Source organism: Octodon degus, unplaced genomic scaffold (assembly GCF_000260255.1).
Source record: "Octodon degus isolate 3935 unplaced genomic scaffold, OctDeg1.0 scaffold00107, whole genome shotgun sequence".
NCBI classification, from domain to species: Eukaryota; Metazoa; Chordata; class Mammalia; order Rodentia; family Octodontidae; genus Octodon; species Octodon degus.
In genome coordinates, this window is record NW_004524683.1 from 5,246,176 (window position 1) to 5,272,704 (window position 26,529).

Consider the following 26,529-nt stretch of genomic DNA (forward strand, 5'->3'; position numbering starts at 1 on the left):
TATATATATTAACATCATTTCTGTTGATCCAGGAAGAAAAATACTAGAATAGCCTTTGGAAGTCTTAGAGTCAGCCACATGACAGCACCACCGGGTAGGGGAGGAAACTGCTGACACCCTCCTCACACCCAAAAGAATTCTCTTTTGAAGAAGCCTGTTGGGAGCTTTTTCTAAGCTCTTGTTAAATCAGCTCTAACGTTACATTCTCTGCCTCCACAGCACATAGTATAGACATCACCAACTCCTTCTCCCCAAAGAGTTGTCTGCGTCAGTTCATTTTTCTTGTTTTATGCTTCAGAGGGTCTCCATTTATTTGGTGCTGCTCCCTAGTGGGTTGATGAGAAAGAAAAAGTGGTTTGATTTGTGTTTGTCCGGATGTACCCCAGCAGCTGGCCAGCCTGAGCCAAAGCAAGCCTTCTCAAGCTAAGGAAGTGAAACTTATTAAGTCTTCCCTCTCTTGGCTGGGCTATCCTTCCCTGCACCTGGCACTGAGGGCTTCCTCCCCTGATGAGGCAGGACAGATGGACCCTACACTGACACGATTTCAGAAACACCTTTGCAGAGGAGATATGGCAAACCATGGAGAAGGAGCAGCCCGAGCCCGAGTGCACGGCATTGCGCTGTGTCTGCCCTATCTGTGGGGCAATGGGCAGATACCTGGCCTTTACGGGTGGCAGTATCCTTGTCTATGAAAAGTGCTTGGGAATGACACTCCACACCCTCCCCCTTTTTAACTCAGACTCTATATCTAAGTTTCGTAAACCTTCCCCAGCCAAAGATAGAAGAGAGGACTTTTTGTTAATTTCCTTTTAGTCATGACCACACTGTGGAGTCACTGGAGAGATTTTTCTTAATGTAGCTTCCAAGAGAAATGTATTTCTCTTGTTATAAAGGCTGATGGATGGTTTCTGAGCAGTGTAGGGGGCCCCTTTTGCAAAGGTAGAATCCTTCCTCAAGAATGAGTCTTTTAAATCTTATTTAATTTCTTTACACACCAATTAAACCACAGATCTTGAAAATGCCTACTGTATTTTCTTTATCAGCATGTTGCTGTAAAACTAACCTGGTTTTTGTTTGCAAGTAATGTGTAGTCAGGCAGAGAGATTTATTAAAGGAGATAGAAGAAAGCAGATGCACTGGAAATAAACGGCAGCTTCCCTCAGAAGCATTTCCCATGTCCCCGAAGTGATCCTCATTGTTCCTGGTTCTGCTGTCTTTTCTGACCTTTCTTTCTCTCTGTGTGAACAGAGGTCTTAATCTCTCAAGGGCTAGAGCACTGGAATGAGCTCCATTTCCTAATAGGAAATGAGTTTTGTTCCATAAAACATTTCACAAAGAAATATTCTGATCAATTCCCATCCTACTAGATGGCATATTTTTAATAACTTCCCCTGACAAATAATGCTTACATTTTGGTCCAGTAGTATGCTGTGGTTTGCATGAATAAACGCTGGTATAGAAGTAACTTCTTAATTCCACTGAAGTGCATTGCTTTTCTTTGTCTAAGATGCTTTATCTCAAAAACTCGTTGAATCATAAACCTGAAAAGTTCATTAAAGTTTAAATAGTCCAATTTATACATAGTGTAGATCAGGAAACACATCCTGAGAAAGGACTTGTCTGCAATTATATAATGTATTTGAGGGAGACTGAACCTGGAAGCCAGTTTCTTGTTCCCAGGCCAGTGCCCTTGCTACTCTGTTCTTCTGTGCCCCCTGAAAGCTGCGCCTTGCTCCAGGGAACCCTGAGTTTGCTAACCTCAAGAATCCTTGTTTCAAATGCTTTAGCATACACCTATGATAGGTCTTACCCAAGGCCATTTCTTTCTGTTCTGTAAAATCAAACCTGTTCTTAGGTGAATGTCAAAAAATACTTTCTTCTCTAAGGAATAGCAGCTCATCAGAACTAAAAATCAGTACCATTAAGATATATTTAATGCAGCCAATAACTGCTTACTGCTTTGTGTTCAGACGAGTCCTGATGACTTCGTAGGGGACAGAAGAGCAAAGCCTCCACTCCTTCCCTCCGAGATGAAGGACTGCGTGAAGTGGTGAAAGTGACCAGTGGACTAGAACTCCGGAAGGAACAGAAATTAGCCCTGAAGTGCTTGAGCGGTGTTTCCTAGATTTCAGGCAGGGCTAGAAATATTAGAAAGCTTGTGACGTAAAGGAAGCATTCATTCCTGGACAGTATATGGCAGGAGCAGAGAACATAGGTAGAGGAAAAAGGCCAGGATGTTGTAGTTACTGGATGTGTCTTGTCTTCTGATGTTTATCTTACCTCCTTTAATCCTCAGAATGATTCTATAAATTAGGTGCCAATCTGCCTCTTATGCAGTGGGAAAGAAGGCTCAGAGAAGTAGAATGGCTAACCATGCAAACCAGCCAGCGGGTCAGAGATTCACAAGCAGGCCTGGCAGCTCTAGAGCAGTCCTCATTCTGTTACAGCATATGGCAAGCCGGAAGAGGTAAACTAGAGTGAAGGGTACAGCAGGGAAGTAAAGGTTAGCAGACAGAATGGAATGAGATTCCCTCAGGTCTTAAAAGTCCAAGTGAGAAGCAAGTATCTGATGGGACAGAAATGGAGCCATTCAAAATTCCAGGGGGGCGACCTAAAAAGTTGCAAGACTGCTGAAGCCATCTAGGCAAAGTAGGAAAGTGGTGTTTGAGGGAAATTACTATCCGCACATACAGCGTGGAGGGAGGGGCAGCCCTGAAATAAGGATGTCACCCAGTCACTGGCCTCTCCCCACTTTCCCTGTTGGTGGTGACAAGCTGCACAAGTGACTCACGGGTGCCGAGGAAAAGTGAGCATCCATAGGTTAGATCTGCGGTTTTCAACTGCATCAGCATGACTGCGGCACTGGTGACAGAAGGGAAGGGTGGTGACAGGGGAGTGTGTCTGGGTCATATAGATTTGGGTTTAAATCTCGGGTGTAGAATTTACTGATCCTGTGTCTTGGGAGAAGTAATTTAGTCCCTCTTGGTCTCTGTTCACACCTGTAAAATAAAGAATATTGTCTACCTATTTCTATTTCTAAAGGTCATTATGAAGATTAAATGAATTGAGTTTATTACAGTTACTCAAAGACTATTAGTGCCCACTATCTCTCTTAGAAGACTGAGTAAAATGAATGTCTTCTCTCTGTTAAGAGGAGTAAGTTAAAAGGCTACAGGAAAAGAAGGCCCTGGCATAGAAAAGTACAGAGATGTTTGGAACCCTGGACTTGTCTTCTATGTCTAAAGTCTCCTAATTCAGAACTTAGTCTACTTCAAAGGTCCTTTTCTTGCCCTATCACAGGAAGCTTGTGTGGGTGTTTTCAGTGTCATCAACAGAGGCGATGCAGGCTCCAGCAGGGAGCAACCCAGAACTGTCCTCAGTGTGCCTGAGTTGGCACATTCCCCACTTAAAGTCTCAACTGCCAAAAAAAAAAGGCTGAAGCTTGGTCTTGGGGGGTCAGTGTTGCCTCCTCAGCCTTAGATAGCACCCCACAGCCCAGGGTGCTTAAATCTGTTGGAGCTGAATGCACTGATTTGCCTTCCTGAAATGTGCTGCAGAGAGACCAGATAGATCTGGTTATCTGACACCTGCAGAGGTCTACTAAATCTTTTGAGTAAAAGGAAGTGGAGTGAGATGTGGCGGGAAGATCATTTGCTTACTAAGGGTGGGAGGGTAGCATTCTGTGTTTCTTTTTTTCTCAGTAGTTGGAAAACCTCATTAATCAATGAAGGAAGAAGTGTTGCCGGTGGCACTTCTGTCCATCTCTGTGCCCACCTCTCTTTCCAAGCCACTGTGAGGGAGAAAGCTCTTCAATCATGAGCAAGTGGTCTTCCGGTTTGCCCTCTGTTTGGGTGTGCACTGCTCCCCTGAGGCAGCTCCTAACTGGGCAGTAGTAATGGGCTGCAGGTCCTCCTGGAAACAAGCACCTTCGCTCGAGCATCCTTGTGCCTCCTAGGGAGCTCAGCGTATGAGCAGCTGCCTCTCTGGGTCCCACGGAAGCCACCTCCTCTGGGTGCAGACTCAGCAGAAGCATGTCTATGGCAACGGCAAACACAAAAGTATTTTACAGTGATTGTTAGTAAATGGTTTGCAAGTTGTTAGGAGAGTCAGAGAGGAGAATTCTGGAAGCACAGAGAATATGGTGATTTATTGGCTCTGCACGGCAACATTTTGACGCTTCCCTCAATGAAGGCCATAAGATTGAGTTTCTTGTGTTCTCTGTGCTGTCAGAAATAAACCAAGTACATTGTGTTTGGGTTTAATTTGTTAAACTCATAGATGTTCTGAGTTAGAAGGATGAAGTTTGAGCTGAAATCCAAGTCTCGTACTTCCCAGATTAGAGACAAGCTCAGAGCTGGGGTGAGTTGTACAACAACATTTACTGGAGGCAGCCCCTGGCCAGCTGCTCTTCACTCCAGCTGTCAGTGATTGCAAACTGAACCCTGAGTTGGGGTACTGAGGGAGCTTTAAATTATCCTGGTGTCTGTGCCATACTCAGACCAAATAAATCAGAAGATCTAAGAGAAGGACCCTGAAAGGAGGAATCTCTGCACTTCCTTGCATGCAGCCTCTATTGTATTAGGAGGATGTATGTCCCCAAATGTTCATGTTAAAGCGAGCCTATCTTCCTCAAGCAGTGGTGGTGACCCTGTGTCACGCATGTTGTTTATTTTTCTTTTAAAACCAAGAAAGCTAATGTATGAGGTTTTTATTTTCTAAATGAAAACCTCAATGTTCAGGTTTAATGGCAGTGATGGAACTTCGTGATAAGTAAGTGGGTTTGGGGTTGCAGTTTGGGCCCTTGTCTCTGAAAAGGTCACATCACTGTCCTAGAGTGTAGTATAGAAAGGCGGTAGGAGCATGTTTCCTGAGACATGGCCAGACTCTGAGCAGCCTCTGGTAATGGAAGGATAAATTCAAATTTTAGTTCTGCCACTTAGGAGTTGAGTGACTTCTGGCAAGAACTTCCTCTTCCCAAACCTGGGGTTTTCATCTGAAATGAAACGGTACAATAAAACCTTCTCTCCAAGGTTGCCATGAAGACTTGAGATAGTGAACACAGCCCAATAGAGTCAGGTCTGACACTGTTCAAGTATTCGGTAAATGATAACTATTATAGTTACTCTTAGAGAGAGTCCGTTTAGGATCTATAGTATGAATCTTGTACAGATGTAAAGCAACACTTTGTAAAGGACAAAAGCAGCTTCCTGCTTCCCTTCTATCAGACTGAACAGGTGTGATGTTCTTGCCCCTTTCAGGTCCATCTGGGAAGCGGGATTTGGGTTGATGAGGAGAAATGGCACCAGCTGCAAGTAACCCAAGGCGATTCCAAGTACACGAAGAACTTGGCAGTCATGATTTGGGGAACAGATGTTCTGAAAAACAGAAGTGTCACTGGAGTTGCCACAAAAAAAAAGAAGGATGCAGTCCCGAAGCCACCCCTCTCACCTCACAAACTAAGCATTGTCAGAGGTATGTCCCTGAGGGGAAACGCGATGGCCGAGATAGGGTCTTTTGCTCCACCAAGGATGTATTGGCTACAGTGTCACTCATTGGACACTTACTGAGGCTCCTGCCTGCCAGGCTCTGAGCAGGACACAGGGACACAGGAGTAGACATCTCAGATGTCCCTGAAGTCTTCACACTGCACAGGACAAAGGACTGTAGACATGAGTACAGTTGATGGAACAGGCACGTGAGAGGGACAGATAGCTTGCTGAGAGCTCCCAGGAAGGGAGGGTGTCCTGAGACAGCAAGCGAGAGCAGCATCCCTGGGAAAGACCTCCTTGAGTTGGGTCTTAGAGCTTCAGACCAAAGATGCAGGTATGTGGAGAGGTACTTCAGAAGCCAGGAGCATCTAGAACAAAGGAATGGAGATGAGAAATGGGGTACTTGTGTGCAGAAAGCCACAATGGCAGGGGATATAATTTCATGTCCTAGCTTTGCCTGGAGCAGCTAGTGAGACAACAACCAGCTGAAGGCCTCTAGGAGCAGTGTCCTCTTTCATGTTTGAGAGGGCAGGAAAAGAGACGGAGTCACCTGTCTGCATAAGATGTGGCTGTGACCCAGACTCCAAGGACTTCCCTCTCTCTCTTTCTCATTCCTTCTCTCCTCGCCTCCTCTTTCTTCCACTTCATCTCATTTTCTTTCCCTTAGTCTCATTTTTTTGCTTCTTTTCTCCCTTCTTCCATCCTCTCTTCATCCATTCATTAAGCTTGTATTCTTTGCCAGGCCTTCTACTGTGTTTGAAGACACAGAGATGCCTAAGACTCTGCGTCTACTGGGAGTTCAGTCTCATGGTGCAGGTGAACGTTAGAGAGCAACTGTAGTTAATGCAGAGCGCATTTGTAGAGACATTGCTATGGAGGAGGGAGAGCAGAGACATTAATGGTAATTATTTTGAGCACTTACATGTTGCAGGTCTTTTTTTTTTTTTAACACATTTACATATATTGACTCATTATCCTCTTCCCAGTCCTGCCGTTGATTACTTTTACTCTTACTCCTGTTCTACAGACAAGGAAAGTGACAGGGGTGTTAAGCAACTTGCCCAGGTCACACTGCTAGCAGGAGTAGAGCAGGATTCCAAGGCAGCAGGGCTGGCATCAGTTTGTGCTCTCCAAGTATCCAAGTCTACCATGTTTTAACAAAGAGTCTGTGACTCAGAAAGGCAGCGTGAATGTTTTGAGCAGACACTGTTGTTTGAGCAGGTTCTAGGGGCAGGCAACAGATATTTCTACAAAAGAGTCACGTGTTTTGGGGTACTGTGGGTTTCACTACATCATGTGGTAGGACAAAGAGGACTGTGTCAGTCAGAGGAGGCAGGTAAAGAAGGTCTCCTTGAGGAGATGACACTCAAGCTGGGAGCTGGATGTGGAAGAGGCAGCCCTGCGAAGGTCTGAGGAGGGGTGAATCAGGCAGAATACATAGCAGGTGCACAACCAGCACACTCTAGGCTGGAGAAGCTCAAGGAGAAAGCGGCAGGGAGGTGGATGAAAGCCAGGCTTGTAGGGCTATGAAAGCCGCAGTAAGCCTCTTGGGTTTACTTTGCTCACTGTAGGGCCAGTGGAGAGTTCCAGGTGGAGTGATCACAGGGACGACAATTAGAAAGATGGAGCCCTGTTCCCCAGGACAGGCTATGCTACTACAGACTAAGGGGACAGAAAAGACAAAGTGGAGAAAAGTGGTCAGATTTAGGACACATTATAGAGTCATGGTGGCAGGACACAGGATAAATTAAGTGACCAGCCTAAGGCCACAGCTACTGGGTTTCAGAATCTAGATTCAACCCTTCGCACCCTATACACTCCTGACTCTGGTCTGTGGCATTTCTGCTAGAACACAGCTGACTCCCCCACCTAACACATGGTTAATTGGTTTGGGCAGCCACTTCTTTTAGATAATCAGAGATAACCTGTATTTTGGCTGCTGTCTGTCATGGCAAAGCCAGCTTTGGGAGGACTCCTGAAGAAAGAGGCCTTGCTGGGAAGCAGCCCTGCCTGGCCTACAGGCCCAGACCTCTGATTCTGCTGCACCTGTTGGAATGTGGCTCGGCCGGTTCCAGGTTTCCCCACCCTTATCACACTGCTATGTAGCATCATCTGCTGCTTGTCCCCTCAGGAACCACATCTGATTCTTGTTACCTTCATTGCTCAGCACAGAGTCTGGACCTCAGTAGATGAGGGTTAAGCAAAAGAAACACTGAGACCAACAAGCTGACCCCTAATAAACTCTACTGTGACTTTTTTTTTTTTGAAAAACTTGTATTTTTAAAAGAGACTACAAAATAGTATTAAAACAAAAATTAAAAATGAAACAGAATTTCACTAAGCAAAATAATATGGATTTCACAGTATTTGTTATATTACATAGTATTATCTTCAAATTAGTCATTTATATTACCAGATATATGCATGCAAAATTGGAAGAAGAAAGTGAAAGAAATATATGAGAGATTAGGAAGAGAAAAAGCCAAAGAATTGAAAAAAGGAGGCAAAGCAAATTAAGCACCAACTGTTCCTTTTCCCAAATCAATCACTTTACCTCCATGGTTCAGTTTCATCTGCTGAAAATATCCTCTTAAGACTGAAGTAGGTAATCCCAGCTCTTGGGAGGCTGTAAACAAGTGGATCAGTATGAGTCTGATCTAGTAGTGAAACTCCGAACACCCTGTAGACCCTTCCCTAAAATATACAAAAAAAAAAAAAAAAAAAAAAAAAAAAAAAAAAAAAAAAAAAGACTGAAGAAGAGAAGCAGTCTAGGCTGTACCTCAGTTCTGTTGAGTGATTGTTACAGACACACCACCAGGTCCTCAGAGGCTCCCCCAGATCCACACTCCCATTTTCCAAGCCCTCCACTTCATTTTTCCGGACACATTAGCCCACACCTGTCTCTCAAAAGATGTCCTTTCTCTTCCTTCACAGAGACAAGTAAAAAAATTCCACAGCTAGGACAGCCACACCTACAGGCTTAACTGTACCCGAGCTTGATTCTTCTGCTTCACGTCAGAACTTTCTTTCTCTTTTCAGGGCTGCTGCTTCTCTTTATCTGGGCTCTGCAGCCTGTCCCCCCACCTTCCAGATACCCGTCCCTCCAGTTCCGCTTGTGCTGTCCTAGTTCCTTTCCAACATGGTTCACATGGGCTTTGATCATTCATTTCTAACAGAAGCAAACCAAACTCTCAGAAGCTCTCCTTGCCCAGCAGCTGCTATGCCTGTCTCCCTTTGCATGTCCAGGCTTCTTGTAAGACATGTCCACTCATGGTGTTCACTGGCAGTGCCCCTCCCATTTGCCATCCACTCCTAGATGTCTACCTGACCTACTTTCAGAGGGGCCTGGGAGATCCCTGGTGACTTCCATGTTACTGAATCTAAGATTAGGTCCAGCACTCATTTTCCGCCTGCTGTCCAGCAGAGTTTATCATTGACCACTCCCTGACTAAGGAAGCCATCTGCTCAGGATTCTGTCCTTTCCAGCACTCAGCCTCTTCTGTGGACTTTTTTCCCTGGGCCTCTCCTCTGAGCTCAAACCCTCTTCTTTCTCACACCACCTGGTTTTCTGTGGCTGATCTCCTCATTCCTCATTGATCCCTTTACCTTCAGTGTAGTTTGGCCCCTGATCGAGATCTGCACTCACCTCCCCAATGATGCCTACCCAGCCACCTTGCTGTCTGGTGACCACTTTGATCTTATCCCACAAAATATTTTCTACTTTCCACCATGCATTAGCTCGACTCCTGCCTGCAGAGCTGTCGCTCCCGATCTTGGGCCCTGGTTCCTTGTCATTCACAGATGTCTTCCCGGCTTCTTCATCTCAAGTAGCCCACTATTTCTCTCTGCCACACCACCCTACTTAATGTCTCTGCATAGCATCACTTACTTGAAAGCAGTCTTTCTCTCACACATCTTGTGCAGGGTTAGCATATACTAAGTACTGTAGAAATATGTATAAATATTTCCATGAATAATGACTCCCAGATCTGTATTTGATGTGAGTTCACACTTCTTCCTGAGCCGTATATACAGGTGCACACTAGTGGTTTCATGGATTCTACATGACATCTGCAGAACTATACCATTCTGCTCATTCCCCTCCTCTTCTTCCTCCTCCTCCTGCCTAGTCTCATGCCCCTTCTGTGTTGGTGCATAATACAGTCAGGGACCCAGACTTCACCTCCGCCTCACCCACATGCCTCCTTCCCCATCTGTCCTACCCCAAATACTTCCTAAACCTTCCATTACTTCTCATACCTACTGCCCATAATTCAGGCCAGATGTGCTCTTCCTGAACTATTCCAGCAACTTCCAGACATTTCTGCCTATTAGATAATCAGAGTCAGAGTGATCCTTCAGAATCCAGGTATGATCCTTTCACCACTGCCTCTTCACAGCTAATTCACAGTATTAATTATTTAAGGGTCACCTTCTCAATATATCATATAAGTATATTCCTAGTCCAGCTTCTAGCCATATCTTCAGCTTTATTTTTTAAAAATACTGGCCTTGAACTCTTAAGTTATTACTCAAATGAGAAAGCCTTATTCTTCTTCACCTTAAGGAATTCCTAAGTGCTCTTCCTGGTGCCTGGAAGAGTCACACTGGTCCTCTGTCATTTTGTTGTGCTCAGCAATGATGCTTGCTATCCAGATCTGCCTGAGGGAACCTCCCTGGCAAACTGCTTCTGACCTTGTAGCCTGGCACGTGCCCTTCTGTGTGTCCAGCACATCAGAACCTACCTCAGTTCTCTCCACTTCTTCCTTGCATCCTGGGAGCCTTGTCTACCCTCCCTAGAGCTATAAACACTTCCTTGCGGGTATGTGGATGAGAACAGTGACTTGCTCAAGGGCATGAAACTAATTAAAGACAGCCAAGCTGGACTGGCATTTCAGGCCTTGTGTCATCACCAGGAGTGTCTTGTTTTAACCACAGGAAGTTGGATGATGGGTTTAAAGACTGTGTCCCATCTCTTCATATGGTCATCATTTTTAGCATAATTATTTGTGCTATTTATTCCACATTTCATTTGGCTGGTTATTGCCATGCAAGCTGTCTGGCTGGCTGGAGATTGTGTTTATTTTGTGTGATTTTATCACAGTTAGTCACATTTGCTGTGAAAAAAATGGCAAGAGCCTTTTGCTCACAGGGTTGAGGATGATTTCCTCTTTGCTTTGATGTTAAAATCATTCCTTACAGGGTAGCAGAAGGATGGGGCAAACACGGACCCTGCTTTAGCAAGATGAAAGCAGGATTGCTGAAGCAGTCTCGCTCTAATGGCAAACTCCAGAATGACCTTTTGCAGAGTACCGGAGCTTTCTAAATGAGGCACAACGTTGCATTCTGGTTAATTTTTATAACTTTTTTAATAGGACACATTAGCACTGTTATAAACCTTGTTAATTAAGCAATAATCTCAAATGCTCCCTCGCAGAGGGAGACATTCCCAGCAACTGCAGGTGATTAATAACTAGAGTCTAACAAAAGCTTTTTAATCAACCTGAGGGCCCATTCAAAGCTGTTACCCTCAGGAAATGAAAATGATTGGAATTCTGTGGGGGACCCTTGGAAAACCTTCCTCATTTGCACCCTTCTATTTCTTCCTCTTCACTAGCTCCTGCTGGTGGATGAGGGCAGCATACCTACTCTCCAGCCTTCTGCTTTTTTCTTCTTCCCCTATTGCCTTTCAGATAACTAGGGAGTTGAAGCTAGAATAGTCTTGTTAGGTAATCTAGTATGACATTCCATTTTCATGGATAATGAACATGAGTCCCAGAAGTGTTTCCCCTAAAAGTTGCACACTGTCTAGGGTTAGGGCACAATTGAGCACCTGAACATTTTATCACAGTTCATCTTCTTCCTCTGGTGCAGGTTCCAAGAAGGTCACCATGAGTGTTTGCATTGGCAAGGAAATATCAAATGTCCTAGGTGGTGCTAGATGATGTGGCTATAGTTTGATGAGCTCATGAGCAATGCTTCCATAGCAAATGTCAAGTAGGTATGAATACACAAGGGTATAGGTAGACTTGTGCCTCATAATGTAGCCTGATAGGTCCAAGAAGGCTGAATTTAAAAGAAAGTAGGACTTAGGCAGGTGAGGAGTGAAGGCAGTATATTCTGGGCAGAGGTGAGAAAGGACACCAATTGTTGGGCTGGCTTGGAATGCAAAGTTGTAGGTGGTATAACAGAAGTGCCGCTGGAGAGGCAGTGTCCCCTACCTTTTTGTTTCTTTGACCTATGAAAAGCATAAGAGTAACTGAGGATTATGGGTGGGAAGGAAGCAGTGGAGATCAATTCAAAACCTTTAGAGGCACGTCTGTGTGAAACCCTCTCACAATGGGGTGGAACAGGAGGTCCAGGCAAAGATGGCCCTTGTACATTCACCAGCAGTGTTGGTGGTTATCATGGGCAGCTGGCTGTGAGCTCAGGAAAGGCGAGGTATGGTGAGTAGCAGGAATCCTGCCCTGCACTGACTCCCTCTCAGATCTCTGATTTCTCAAGAGTAACAAAATGGAAGAGTGGATGGATGGATTAGCACAAGTGAGTCTGCCTATTCCCTCTGTGTCCCATACTGCCTGCCATGGGCTGGCTCATTAAAGACAAGATTTTGCTTATTCTCCATAGTAGTTTCTTAAGATTTGATTGTTATTTGTGTTTTATAGGTGAAGGGTCTCATACTCAAAAACATTAGTGTTTATTCATGATGACACCACAAAACCACACACACACACACACACACACACACACACACACACACACATCTAGTCCTCTACTGTTCAGAACTTTATGTCAAATTTTCCTAGAAGTCTTCATTCATTCATTCATTCACTGAACATATATTTACTTAGTCTTGTCCACTTGCTAGGTATTGTGATAGGCTCTTGGAATAAGCAGTTGTGTATACATAAAACAATTATGACAATGCCACACAGATGCAGCAATTGCTTACAGTGTGATAATGGTTTATAAAATATTTATGCACATACCTCCTCGAATCCATAAAAATGACACCCCATAGTTTTATATCTTCATTTTTGAGGTGAGCAGTCCAAGGCAATGCTCTGCACCAGGTCTCCAGGGTAGGGGGCTGACAGAAAGTGAGGCTACAGTCAAGCCTTGTCTGCAACTGAGTCTGCCTCATCACAGCAAATGATGCAACAACCATGCAAGAAGATAACCATCCTCAGCCTCATTAGTAATCACCACACTGGCCCTATTTCACACAGACCCATTTGTCTACACCCTAAAGACATAGGGCAGCCAGTATGTATGTACATTACTATTCAGAGTTCCACTACAAACCACCACTTTGAAAAACCACTTAATAGGCCTCCTCTAGCAAAGTTGAGTATACACACACCCTAATGTTCAGCATCTCCATGAAGTGGATAATACTGGAGAATTTTGTGCATGTGCACACAGGATATATGCAAGGATATTTGTAACCAAGGGTATTATGAAACCAAGTATCCATGGACAATAAAATGGGTAAACAGAATCCAGTGCAGTCATACAAGAAAACATTACTTATCAGTGAAAATAAATGACCCAAAACTTCACACTTAGACATGGCCAAATCTCTTATAACATTGAGTAAAAGAAGGCCAGAAGATTTATAGAAATAGGCACATTTATAAAAAAAAAAAGCTGAAAAGAGAAAAAGCTAGTACTTATTTATGAGTATCTATTAACTATTAAAAGAAAAGAAAAATTCAAGACAGAAGGTATATCTGATTGAGAAGAGAATGGAAAGAGAAGTGAGGGAAGCAGAGGGGAGAGGAGGGAACACAAGGGAGGGAAGGGCAGAGGGGAGGGGCAACAGGAGAGGGGGGAGGAAGGGAGAAGAGAGGGGAGAGGAAGGAAATGGAGGGGAGGAGAGGGGAGGCACAGCTAGCGGTTTCAGAGGGACCAAAACTATCTGGTTAAACCAGGTGATGGGTGTTTGAGCATTATTTTTAAAGTATAAATGTATAGAGTATACCTGTCCTTTTAAAGTACATTTTAGGGCAGAAATTTTGAAATATAGTGTACAAGATATGTGAACTGGTATTTGTGAGGTATGGGAGGAGGAGCATCCCTTCTCATAAAAGATTTGTTTTCGAACTCACCATTAATCCCTGACCTTGTTTCTTCTCTATGTCCAGAGTGTTTGTATGACAGAATAGCACAAGAAACTGTGGATGAGACTGAAATTGCACAGAGACTCTCCAAAGTCAACAAGTACATCTGTGAAAAAATCATGGATATCAATAAATCTTGTAAAAATGAAGAACGAAGGGAAGCGAAATACAATTTGCAATAAACTTCGGATTTTTCATAAAGCCTTTGTGTTTTCCTTGCGCGGCACGCAATTTGCAGGCAGCGGTGCCACCAGACCCCTCCCCACGGCGCATGACAGTGTGCGGACCGGGGCCGGTCGGGTGCTGGAGTCACGGATGACTCCCAGCTTGGACATCCTACTCCAGAGAAGGCACATGGATTTGCTAAAATTCAGACAGCAGCCTGGGGCCACCAGTGCCAGTCATTATGGGGACGGGAAACACTTCTCGGGGTGGTAAAAAGCGTCTCTGAGCTGCCTGTCCCTTGATCAGAACTTGGAACTTTATATTTTTGCCATGAAAGAACTTCTGTCTCTTCCTCTATTTTGTTCTATAATAAAACTTCATTAATTCTTGATGTAGACAATCATTATCTTCATGTATTTAGAATATTAAGTGTACGGTAGAGGTGACGAGTGTGATATACAGTCTGAAATGTCCTTTCTTTCAGAGGAGAGAACTTCAGTCTGAAGGAGAAAAAAATTCCTAAGGGATGTGACTGCTGGCCACAGTTCTGAGAGGCTGTCTCAAAGGCAGATTATTTTCTCTGACTTCAAAGGACAGATCTTAGACCAATCACCTGTGCAGTATGAGCTGAGATTTGCATTCTCTGGTAATCTGAGCCAATCTCTGTAAAGAAAAGGGCATCTGTGCATGGGGGCGGGGTGACTCTGGGTGTGGTGCAGGACTGAGTTCAGGAAGTAGAGGCAATGTCACCTGGTATCAGTTTGTTCATCCTACCTTTTATCTCAAATGATCTTTCAAGTTACATAATTTTTCTCTCATCCTGTCTTCAGTTACTGAGTCTCTAAGGTGTCTGGCACACATTTTGGCAGACTGTATTCTGTCTTCCTGTTGATTTGTACTTTCCTTTCTGCAATGTCTGTGAAGTAAGCATGGCAAGGGCAAGGGCTGGGGATAGACACTTCTAGATTACATGCCTGGCTCCCCTGTGCATTGTGGGCTTAACCTAATCTTTCTGAATTGAGTTTCTGTTTTCTGTTCCATAAAAAAAAATAGCTACCTTACAGAGTTACTATAAAGATTAAAGATAGCATATGGAAAATACTCAGCAAATTGTTGGCAATTGTTACTCATTTTGTATAATTTTTAGTTATTGGTTGGAAAATATTAGCCTCTATTTTTTCTTAGGGTTTATCCTTTAATTAGTGATCTGTAAGCAAAAACTCAGGGATACTGGGATAGTAAAGGAGTTGACTGCCCTTTTGAGAACTTTTATTTCAGTCAACTAAACCCTTGTGACAAGAACTATAGTGAGAATTTCCTTTATGATATTTTCCTAGCTCTGCACAAGCTTTGGTTCCATCACTTAATTTCTCAGTGTCTATAATGCCTACCTCGAGTGCTCTATAGGTAAATAGTAATAAAAGATTATGTACCAGGATTTTTCTAAGTGTTTAAAGTATGTCAATTCCTTCATAGGTAAGTAAAGATTTTGACACTTAATAGGTGTTGAATACATTCATGTTATTAAGATAAGTTCATTTTTATGGCATGAGGAAGCTTGGGCATGAGTTGTTTGGAATGTATGAGAGATTTGAGGAAAAATTATGCATCATTCCAGAACTCATTCTCTTTTCTTCCTAAGCATGGTAAAAGTACAACACTCAGAGATTCTGTGCATTCCTTTCAGACTAACTCAATATGGATCCTGCTTTGTAGGTGCTTTTAGGTTAGTGGGGGAAATTGTGAAAATACCTACAATAAAAATGCCATGGTAAATGTGAATGTGCTTTGTGTAATGTATGGTGCATGTGCTAAGGACAGGACAGACCTGTGAATGACTAGGATCTGGGTTGAATCCTCACTTGAGCACTTCTAGACGTTTCAGCTGACTTCTGACTTCCCTAACAGCATTGTTGTGGAGGCTAACCCAGGTAATATCAGGAACAATTTTCTGTAAATCACAAAGACATATCGATATTAATCATCCCTAGTGCACGAGGTAGAGTAGAAGCAGAAATAGATGCAAAATCCAAATACTCTGATAAGAGCCAAATCTGATGGGCAGCAGAAGATCTCACCTACTAGTTTAGTGAGATGGCTTTGAGTTCCTGCCATGTTCCCATAACTGCTTTTGATATAAGACCATCAACCTTATATCCATGCAAAAGAAAAAGCTAGATAAGAAAAGGTTAAGTATGTCTGAGGTCTTAGAGCTGTCAGAAGTGGGGCTGGATCAGAACTTAGGTTCAAATGCTATCCTTTATTTCCTCCCTGAAAATGAGTAGAAAACAAGAATCTAGCCGTGTAATCTCAGGGTATGTTAATGAGTGACCTTACCTAAGTAGTCAGTGGTAATTGTCTCATTAATTGAGGCCATTTTGGGGAATTGGGAGTAATAGCACCATTTAAAGCATTTGTTGCACACACAACACAACACAAAATCATTTCGTGTGATGGAGTTTTTCTCAAATTTTATGTTAATGTGTTGAAGCGCTTGAAATACAGATTCCTGTACTTTGGCTTAGCGAACCTGATTTAGTAGGTCTGGGATAAGATTGACAATGATCATCTGAACACAATATTACTTTGAAAAAAATGCCAGCTTGTCAGCTGTCATTACAAGATCTGCATTAGAAAAGGAACAAGAGCTTTCCCTACGTGAACAGCATTATGTGGATGGTACAAAAGTCCTTGAGGGTACTTGAAATTGAGAATAATTTTCTCCGGTAACTGGGATCTACCCTAAAACCATAGAGCTATGGTGCTGCTCCCTTAATGCTGTTTAGTTGGACTTGTTGCAGTGACTTGCTGTCTAGACTCCAGTGATCTTCCTTTCACTTTCACACTGAGATTCCTTTGATGCCTGTAACAGGCCAGTGAGTTGTGGAGGGTGGGATGGTCAGTACTGGCCTGGCAGAAATGAATCCATGAGGTGTGGCCACTGTCTTCAGATGCACTGGGCGCAAGTTCTCTGCTAGCAAATGAAACTGATAGATGGAGTTTGTCTTGGTTTTTTAGCTGAGGGAGGTGTGCTGTTGGTGACTTATTTTCTTATTGGTTTCTCATATCATTTCTAAATTAGGATTTATTGTAATAATTAAGAAATAAAAACCCATGTTATAGAAATTTCTGGAAAAACAGAAAATCCTCCATATGGCACTACAGAAAGGGTTGTAGTGAAGCTCAATTGGCCTCTTTTGAAGGACCTAAGTATATAGCTTACATACCTGTGACCTTAGCATGTGATCACATCAGTAGCCTTCCCATGTTCTGTGTCATTCATAAACATCAACTCTAATACCACACAGTGGATAGATATAAAACTACAAATGGGCGTACTGTCTGGTCAGCCAGTATAGGTGGCCAATCCAAAGATCCAGCATTTCATGGAGGTCATTGCCATACATTGTCATCAAGAACAGGAATGAACTCATGTTAGACAATAAATGCATTAGAGTTCACTTCTCAACTCTAGTACCTGGTCCATCTTTCTTAACATCAATTCTTCATCTCCAAAGTGAAGGAAATACAGCAATTAACCACTAAGAAGAATATATGCAGTGTATTATTTGTTGAAACTGTACTTTCGATTTGATTTGAAACTGTCTCATTGCTATATGTTTATCAATAAAACTTTGAAAAGAAAAAAAAGTGAAGGAAATAATGTCTAGCTAACATGCTGCTAGGAGGACTGAGAGTACATGGGCAAGAGGAGACAAATGGCCACCAGTGTCAGTACTGGGATTCTTCCTTTCTCCTGTCCTCTCCCTATACCTGTTCATTCCTCACCTTAGTATGCTCCTTTCCTGATGATAAGTTGCTGACCTCTTACACAATGACCTTGTATACCTGGACCTCTAGATTCCTTGTGCTTATTCCACATTCTTAAGACCTGAAGGTGTCCCCAGTGCATACTGACTAGGCTTACTATGTCTTCAGCTCCCCTGTCTTACCTCTAGTGCCACCTTCTCTTGGATTTTTAGATTGTTTATAAAGGTAACTCAGATGTCTGTGTTGTGCAGTTCATTCCCTTTATGTTTCCCACTGTGTTCTTAGATGGGTTGCACCTTAGTCTAGAAGGAATGGTAATTCTATCACTCTTTACACATTTAGCAGGTGAGACCACTCTTTAAATCACTCTGCTACCTTAATTCATAAATAGTAGCCCCCTGTTACATTTTCCTTCTTATCAAGACTTTGGTTTCTTCTTAATAGAACAGAAGAGCTAAAGCCTAACCATTTGCCACAGAATCCACTTCATTTTCTAAGCATAGGTTTCCCAGGGAACAGTTTACTTGCTTCAGCCATACAAGTTTTGCTTTGATGCCTACACGTGACCCTTATACAGACACTTCATCACTTCTTCTGGCGGCACTGACCAATTTCTGCTAAGAAGATTCATGAACTCATGGAATCTAAAAGTCACAAGTGAATTTGGAAGTTCTCCATTCAGACCTCCTCCCTGTTGTAAAAGCAGCCTTTCCAGATCACGCTGGAACACTTCTGAACATGACAATCATCTGCTAGCAAGAGTCCATCCAGTGACTGCCACCACTGAAACACTCATCTATTGAGATGAGAAGCTACTTCCTGGAGACTTCTAAATTCAAATTCTCCCCTCTGAATGCAGAATGTTTCTCCTCATAGAATGCTTCTCTTCATCCCTTTATAGAGTTGAAGGTGGCTATTATTGCTCTTCACCAACTAACACATAGCTCAAATTCTGTTCCACCATCTCAGGTGAGGGTGAAGACAGCTACATGGAAGAGTAATGACTGGATTTAGATGGGCCTGTGTTGAAAACCAGATTCTCCCATATAACCTTGAACAAGTTCTAAGTATGTCTTAGCTTTGGTTTTCTTTTCAAAAATGGCAATAATATCTACTTCACAGAATTGTGTTAAAAGTTATGTAAGACAATATGAGTAGAGCATTTTAGTTCTTAGCTCCCTCATGCAAGGAATTCTGTCCATCTTAGCTAATATCTATCTATACCTATATCTATGTATAGATATATAGATAGATAGATAGATAGATAGATAGATATCCCAAAGACATGGTTTAGGATTGGATACTGGACTCGTGGACTCCAGGAAAGTCTTTTCAACAGGATGTTGTTTCTTACTCTCAGACTTTGAATTAGAGTTAAGAGTAATGAAATTGCCTCATTGTGACCCAGTAAGGTTCAATAGGGTAACATGGAGAGTATGAGATGGAAGAATATTGCTACACACTCATCTGCTTCTGCTTTTGGCTAACGCCATACTTCTCACATTAGTTGACTGCATTAATAAAGAAAGCATGGATTTTGGAGATAAACATACTAACATAAAATTCAAATCCTGGCTTCACTTTGTGTCATCTTAGAGGAAATTGGGCAAGTACCCTTGTTCATTGTGTAGTCATTGTGATGGTCCTACTGGCCCAGCACTGTGCCACACCTTTGAAGCGAGGCTTCATGGGTATTTAGTTCCCTTTTTCTTGCCGTTTTCATCCTAACAATTATTTAGTGTCACCCTTTCCCCCAAATGTGTGAATTTTTCAAACACATTTCTTAAATGAAACACAAGACTTTGCATCCCTGTTATATTTCATCTTGTTGGTTGCAGCCCAACATTCCATCTGGTTGAAATCTTCTTTTCCATTTTTGTTTAAATTACAGAAGAAAATTTGAAGAAATCCAAAAACTAAAAAAGCCTGGTCATAATTCCCAGAGCCAAGCCCTGGGCACGTGCACTCCTGAGTCTGTCTGTCCAGGGCAGCGCCTTTGCCCCTCCTGTCTCTGAATCCTTGTTTCTCTAACATCATAAGCAAACGTTTTCCCCTCTACTGCCTTATTTTCATAGCTATCACATTAATATCCTTCCCACCACTAGGCCAAGATCTCTTCATTATATTTTGTTGTCTCTAGTTTCTTACTGTTAAAGAAATGCTGTCTGTGTGATCATTTGTGGTCATTTTCCTTATGCTGGGTTGTTTTCAGAGTGAATTCCCAGTAGTGAGTTAACTAGGTTAAAGGGCAAGAACATTTTTATAGTCCTTTCCATATGTTATTATTTTACATTTCACAAGATTAAGCCACATCTTAAGCAGTGTAGTATTTATGAACTATTGCCTCATAACTTCACCATTATTTGGAATTATTGCAGTTTGGCAAATAAGATTTCTGTACAGATGTATTTTTCCATCTTCCTATGTCTACCATACATGTGGGAATTTGAGGGATATTTTGGAATTTAACTCCATATTTTTATCCAACTTTTATAATACAATTGTTCATAACTTCACCACATTATCTGTATTAATGCATATTGAGGCAAAGAGCCATGTGGTCCTCTGCTAGAGACCCCTTCTTCTACTCATATTCTTTGAGATGAATTATTCTAAGGGCTAGGACTTGTCTACATACTTGTGCTTGGGGCTGGGACAGGACATTTGAACTAACACCTGGAGGATGTGAATGAGTAGCAGATTATTTGTCTTCCTGTCCTTTTTCCTATCCATCTTAAACATGGTGAAATTTTGCCTGTGCCCATCCCTCTGCCTGGCACCAGTGGTCTGATCAGAGTAGGGAGTTATACCCCAGTGGGGCTCCAAACTCTGAGCTCTTCCACCATGCCAGAATGCAATCTTTGGCTATCTCTGATGCAGTATCTGAGGATTTGAGCAGTTTACTGTTTCTGTTTTGTTAGTTGATATAGAAAAGGGTTTTGAGGCCCTAGCCTTTCTGCCATCTGTATCCAGAACTTCCCCAGAAATTATGGAATTAATTCATTCAACAAATTATATACTGTATGTCTACCAGGTATCGTTCACTGGTGGAAATGCATGAGATGTACTGTTGGGGAAAAAACAAAGATCTTTCCTCATGGAGCTTAGCAGCAGGGGAAAGGAAGATAAGGAGCAAGCATAATAAATAAGAAAATTGTAGGAGGTGGTAAAATACAAAAGTAGAGAAGTATAGGGCAAGTGAGAGTGGGGTGTGGAGCAGGTCCCATGAAGAGAGATCCCAGCACATCCTGGAGGAGGTAAGGATGAGCACACAGGAGGCTGTCTAGGACCCGGAGGGAATCAGCAGTGTGCACAGGAGGAAGGGGGCATTAAGTGCTTCCTGTCTACCTCTTGTCCTGCTGCAGTTTCACTCCAATTTAAAGAAGTGGAACTGAGGGGGGAAGGAGGAAGGAAGAGTTAATTTTAACTGTGATTCTCAGTTTATGTTAAAGCAAGATTATAGTAGGGTGAAGCATTTTCATGAAAAAAGTAAAAAAGGAAACATCAAAGAACCACAGCCCTTAGGAGGTGCATGGCTGTTCCTGCCTACATAGGAGGTGCATGGACATTCTGCCCAGCCCTACAGAGGCCTCTTGGGGTACTCTGGGGGAAAGCCCTCTTAGTGGTGGCTGCAGACAGTTCTGTGTCTCTGAGTACAGCTGTCTAAGGTGTGAATCCAGACTCCATCTGTCCTCCATCTATTTCCCTGGCCTCCATTTCCTCATCAGAAAATAAGGATAGTACATACTTCTCACCTTACAGTGTTGTAGGAAGAACAAAATGAAGCAGCTGACTTGGGAGCTCCTGGAGTAAGGATCAGCTTTGGACAGGGGCTCCACTCTGCGCCGTGACCCCATGCTAGGCTGCCGCCCTTTCTCTGCAGGCCTGTTGCTACCTGAAGAGTCAGCCATGGCTCTGCAGCTGCTGGCAAGAGACACAGCTCTGAGGGCCTGGCTGTGTACAACACCAATAACATCTCATTTGAGGCTTCACTCTAGGGGTTTAGCAGAAGCACTAGTGGCAAGTGTGTGACAGGAAGGCTTGCCTGAAAAAGAGGCTGATGAAGTGCCACTGGAGGTGCCGCACCCCAGGTAGTTGGCCTGTGCCTGGCGTTACCCCCACACACAAGTGTTGCCCTGAAACTTAACATTAAAAAATGTAAAGAATCTGCCTTACCTACTGAGAGATTGTGAGCTCTGTAGAATATTGGTGCTCACTCTGTCTCTTCCAACTGAAATGCTAACTTGTGTCTTGACCCAGAGTCTTCTATAAGACAGCCAAAGGGTTGTTCCCAGCAGAGCTTGCCTGGGCCTGGCTGCCTAACCTGGTGCCCCATAAATGCTTGTTGAATGAATGAATGAACGAATGGGCAAATGGCTTTGTTATCCCCATGTTGACTAATAATATAAAAGAATTGCACACATTAGCTCAAGTGATACTTGTGTTGTGTGTCTATTTTGAACATAAGGAAACTGAGGCTGAAGAGAGAGAATGTGAATTTTCTGTATCATTTAGCAACTCAATGAAACTAAAGCCCATGACCCAGGCGGCAAAATTTACTGCTCTTTTCTCTACACCGGTAGTTCTAAAACTTTAACCTGCATCAGAATCATCTAGAGAGCTTGTTAAGAGGCGAATGTAGGCCCCATACAGAATCAGAACTTCTGATTCAGTGGGTTGGGTTTGAGGCTCCTAAGCCTGCATTTTGATCATGTTCCCAGAGCAGGCTGATGCTAATGGTCCAGGGGTCACACTTTGAGAACCACTGTCACGAAGAGTGGTGCTTTTCCATAGTTTAATCATAGAAAGGATGTGTAATTCCATCTTGGTGATTTTTAAACTCACACACCATGACCAGCAGAAATGATGGGTAGAAGGCAGAGTGCAGAATAGAGTGCCTGAGCTTCAAAAGCAGCTCTGCCACCAGATGCTGTGACAGTCGCGCCACACAGAGACACACTTTCCCAAGTGTGAAGTGAGATAGCCATCCTGGCCCTGCCTGCCTTCCAGAGATAGTAGTAGGTTGGAGGCAATAAAGAAAATAGACTACTTCAAATACACTTTAAAATCCCAGGAAGTGAAAAGGTAGAATGCCTGCAATTCAGTTATTGCGGCCCTATTTCCAGATGACTGGAACATCATGAAGGAAGAGAGACCAAGACGTCCATCTTGTTCCTCCTCACCAGTACCCCCCACCCTCAAAAAATATCGCCAGAAATGTTAAGTACCTATATTGAGTTGTTAATTTCTTCTTTCTGTTTCTCTTTTGTCAATTATCTAAATTATTTGCAAATTGTATCATAATTACATCCACCCTCTAGCCTCTTGGCTTTTGTTTCATTCATTACCATATTCCCAACACCTGGCTATATATATATATATATATATATATATATATATATATTCACTAAAACTTATTGAATAGATATATCATAAAATATCAGATCCATTTGGAGACTATAGACCTAAACCAGGCCCTCAAAATGGAGGGAAAAGAGTTCTGAAGGACAGGTGAACCCTGACCATTTTAGCTCCTTCTCAGTGTTAGGAAAAGAGCTGCCCCTTAAAAACAACCTTTAGCTTCTGCCTAGGAACAGGGAACAGAGCTTCCTGATGAAGCCAGTGCAATAAAGGGGAAGGAGGGAATAAGTGTCCTGGGCAACCCCCACACAGATCGTCAGTAGGAAGAATCTGGACTAGTGACCCTCCTTACTGCATAAAATCAATACTTAAACCTTGTCCTGAAACCCAATGATTACCCAAATTGTCAACAATCATTACTGAGTGAACTCACTGTAGCTGTCACAGAGAAGCCATGGAGGCAATAAATGCCAAAGTATCTTTCCCTGCAGTGCTGTCCTTGGTTCACTGCTATTAATGCCTTCGAAGTCCTTGTTTGTGTCCCCAGTGATGGGATCAACTCCGGAGGCTCTGGGCTCTGAATTCAAGTGATCACAGAGGTCATGGGTCTCTGCTCTCACATAGACAGGAGCACCTTTCCCTCTCCCACCACTGGAAAGATGGGAGCCAACTGAAATGTTTGTCCTGCCCAGTTTGGAACCTTACCATGTTTTTGTCCCTCTTCTAAGTTATTAACTACAAAGAAAAAAAAACCCTATCTTTACTAGATGTGAATGCTCAGCTCAAATATCATTTCTTAAGAGGCTGCTTTTACTCTTCATGAAAGGAACTACTTCTTGAATATCTTTCCAAATTCTTCCCATTCTTTTCCTCCAACCCCAACTTTCCCTATATCCTAGCATTCAGCACATCGTACTGTGATTTTTGTTTAGTTGTCTCTTTCCTCAGACTGTCAGAAAACTGAAGGCAGGGCTGTGTTAACTCACCATGGTGTATGTTTCCTGAAATGCTACTGTGTGCTGAGTGTGGGAGACACAGATAGGGACAAGGCTCTTAACCTGCTTATGTGTATGGAGCACTTACTATGCACTAGGCGCTGTTCGCTCTTTCATTTAATCCTCACACAACCCTCTGCATCAGATACTATTAGCTCCAATTTCACAGATGAGGAAACCAATTTAATGGGGTTAGGAAATGTCCCCACGACAGCAGAGCCATGGCCCGGGAACAGGACTAGAGTGGTACCCAAGCCTGTGGGACTCCAGTGCCTGATGTTTAAATGATTGTGTTTTCATCTTTCCTGAATCTCAATATTAGTAGGAGCTTCATCTCCCATCAGAAATGTTCACAGCCTCCTCTTCTCCGTGACCTACTTCTCCCCTTCCTTCCTCTATGAGGAGGCTGTCGGTAAAGAAGAAACCAAACATTTTCTTTTCTGTTCCTCCTCTTCTTCAGTACCCCCTTTCCAACCTGACTTGGGATCTCTCCCACTGCTTCACACCACTGTCTGGTGATAACTGTTAGACATTCATCAAGTGGTATTTTCATTGTTTGTCTTTCTCACTGGACGGTGTGGCCATCGTGTGTTTATCTCTGAATCTCCAAACTCCAGGACAGGGCCTGGCATGGATAAAGTGGAACTCCCCCTAGAAGTGCGGCCTTTGAAGGACAACAGCTCTGGGAAACCAGACACCAAAGCAGTTGGTTCTGCCTAGGAAGTAAGGTCTTGGGGGAGGAAGAAAGCTCTTCATATGGAGGTCAAGAGATCATTCTGGTCTTTTTCTGACAAGTTGGAGTTCAACAGGTGTTCATTAGGTAAAAAACAAAGGAGAGGATTGGCATGGCTAGGGCTATTGCCTACTCTGCACCCCTCTATTTACCAGCTCTGTGGTCTTGGGCAAGGTCTTTATTTGGTTTGAAACTCAGTTTCCTCTTCCATAAAAGGTCTTCCCTGAGTTACTTCCTTGACTGGCTGTTGGGTAGGAGGAATGAATGGAACCTTTCCCCTTCTGTTTTTCAGTAGCATGACCTTGTCCCATCAGCCAACCTTCAAAGTACTGAAATTTGTTCAGCTACAAAGAGCAGCTCAGCTTCTGTAGCAAAAATAAAGTGTGAACGTGTTAGGGCTATTGCATGCAGTATTGTAGTTAAGGGAGGCACACAGTAGGTGCTCACCAACAGGCACTGCCCTCTCTCAAGAATGATGAAAGCTGGGAGAGCTAGTCAGGAAAAGCACATTCCACCTGTGTGGCACTTGCGGCTGTCTGTGAACCTCAGTTTCCTTGGTTGTAATGCACGTGTAATTGGCCTTGCCTCACCAACCTCAGAGATGAGACAAGCCCCTGCCAGCTTTAGCCCAGCCAGAGCCGAGTTTAGAAACCACAGAGCACTCTAGGTGGATCCTTATCTTCCTCCGTCTTCACCCCCAAGCCCTGCTCCTCAGTAAGCCAATGCCAGCCCTTAATACATTCCTTCCCAAAACAGCTGGGAAGCCCCTGGCATGGATATAAAAAACGAGAAACATCACTAGTGGGAAAGAGAGGGCTGGAGTTCTTTTCCCCAACGGGTCTTTAAATTATTTTCATTTTGCTGACTCGCCCACTTTTCTGAGTTAAGGAACTTCAGGACATGGTTCTAGGCCATTAAAGCAGAAAGCCTCATTGGCTCCAGGCTTTTGGAGAAGAAGGATTCCAACACTGTGAAGGCAGCCTGCTGCTGCCCTCCCCAGGCTCAGGAGAGCAGCTCAGGGCTTTGCAGATAGGCTGCCTCTCAGAGAGCCCTGTGTCAGACCAAGCAGACTTGCTGAGAGTACCAGTGCTAGCACCCAAGAAAAACTTGGGTGCAAGGTGGGCTGGACTCCCCTGCTTTTTAAATTATGCTTTTTTACAGAGGCGAGTTTTTATTTATTTTTTTTGTTGTCTTTCATTCTCTATTAGTGAAAAGAGTACCCAACACTCCCTTTCCCAAGCCAAGTCAGGGGATACTAGTGTGTTCAGTTACTCTTCTATGTCGAGTCCATACTGAAAAATTCATGCATTTGATCATCACAAGAAGAAGATTTCTTAAAATATTTATTTATTTATTTATTTATTTATTTATTTATTTATTTATTTACTGGATCCAGGGTACCGCTACGCAGCTCAGACTCATAGTGATTCTCCTGTCTCAGCCTCCCAGGTGCTGAGATTACAGGTGTGTGCCACCACGCCTGGTTTTGGTGGCCAGCATGTCACCCTCTGGGTTCCAGGGGGCTGGCACAACATGTGGTACTGGGGATTGAAGTTGAGACCTTGCTCTTGTCAGGCAGGCCAGACTGCCAAGCTATCTCCCAAGCCTCACACGAATATTTGAAAGCTGGTGTTATCATCTTCATTTCTCCCTATGAAAACACTGTAACCAGGAGATTTTTTTGTCTGGTGTGTGTGTGTGTGTGTGTGTGTGTGTGTGTGTGTGTGTGTGTGTTGCTCAGGGTCACATATCTAATAAGTGAGAAAGTCAAGATTCTAATCCAAGCTCTGCTGAGACCAAGCTCACTGTTCTTTACATCCCAGCTTCCCTGCCTCTAGGCATCAGCACTGTCTGGGAGCCCCGTGGGTGCCCCAGTCACGTCCATTGCTTCC

At 43.3% G+C, this 26,529-nt stretch overlaps 2 protein-coding genes across 6 annotated transcripts in view; both read left to right on the top strand.

The window, feature by feature from the left end:
- Bend5 (BEN domain containing 5) overlaps nucleotides 1-14,166 on the top strand; it is a 46,485-nt gene extending 32,319 nt beyond the window's left edge. For all 5 annotated transcript variants that reach the window (XM_023724208.1, XM_004639149.2, XM_012516470.1 and 2 more), the window contains 2 exons: nucleotides 5,259-5,472; nucleotides 13,637-14,166. In XM_023724208.1, coding sequence (XP_023579976.1) covers nucleotides 5,259-5,472; nucleotides 13,637-13,794 — 372 coding nt within the window. In that variant the 3' untranslated portion in view covers nucleotides 13,795-14,166. The remainder of the gene's footprint in view (nucleotides 1-5,258; nucleotides 5,473-13,636) is intronic.
- Agbl4 (ATP/GTP binding protein like 4) overlaps nucleotides 1-26,529 on the top strand; it is a 1,571,060-nt gene that overhangs the window by 1,352,933 nt on the left and 191,598 nt on the right. The window lies entirely within an intron of this gene.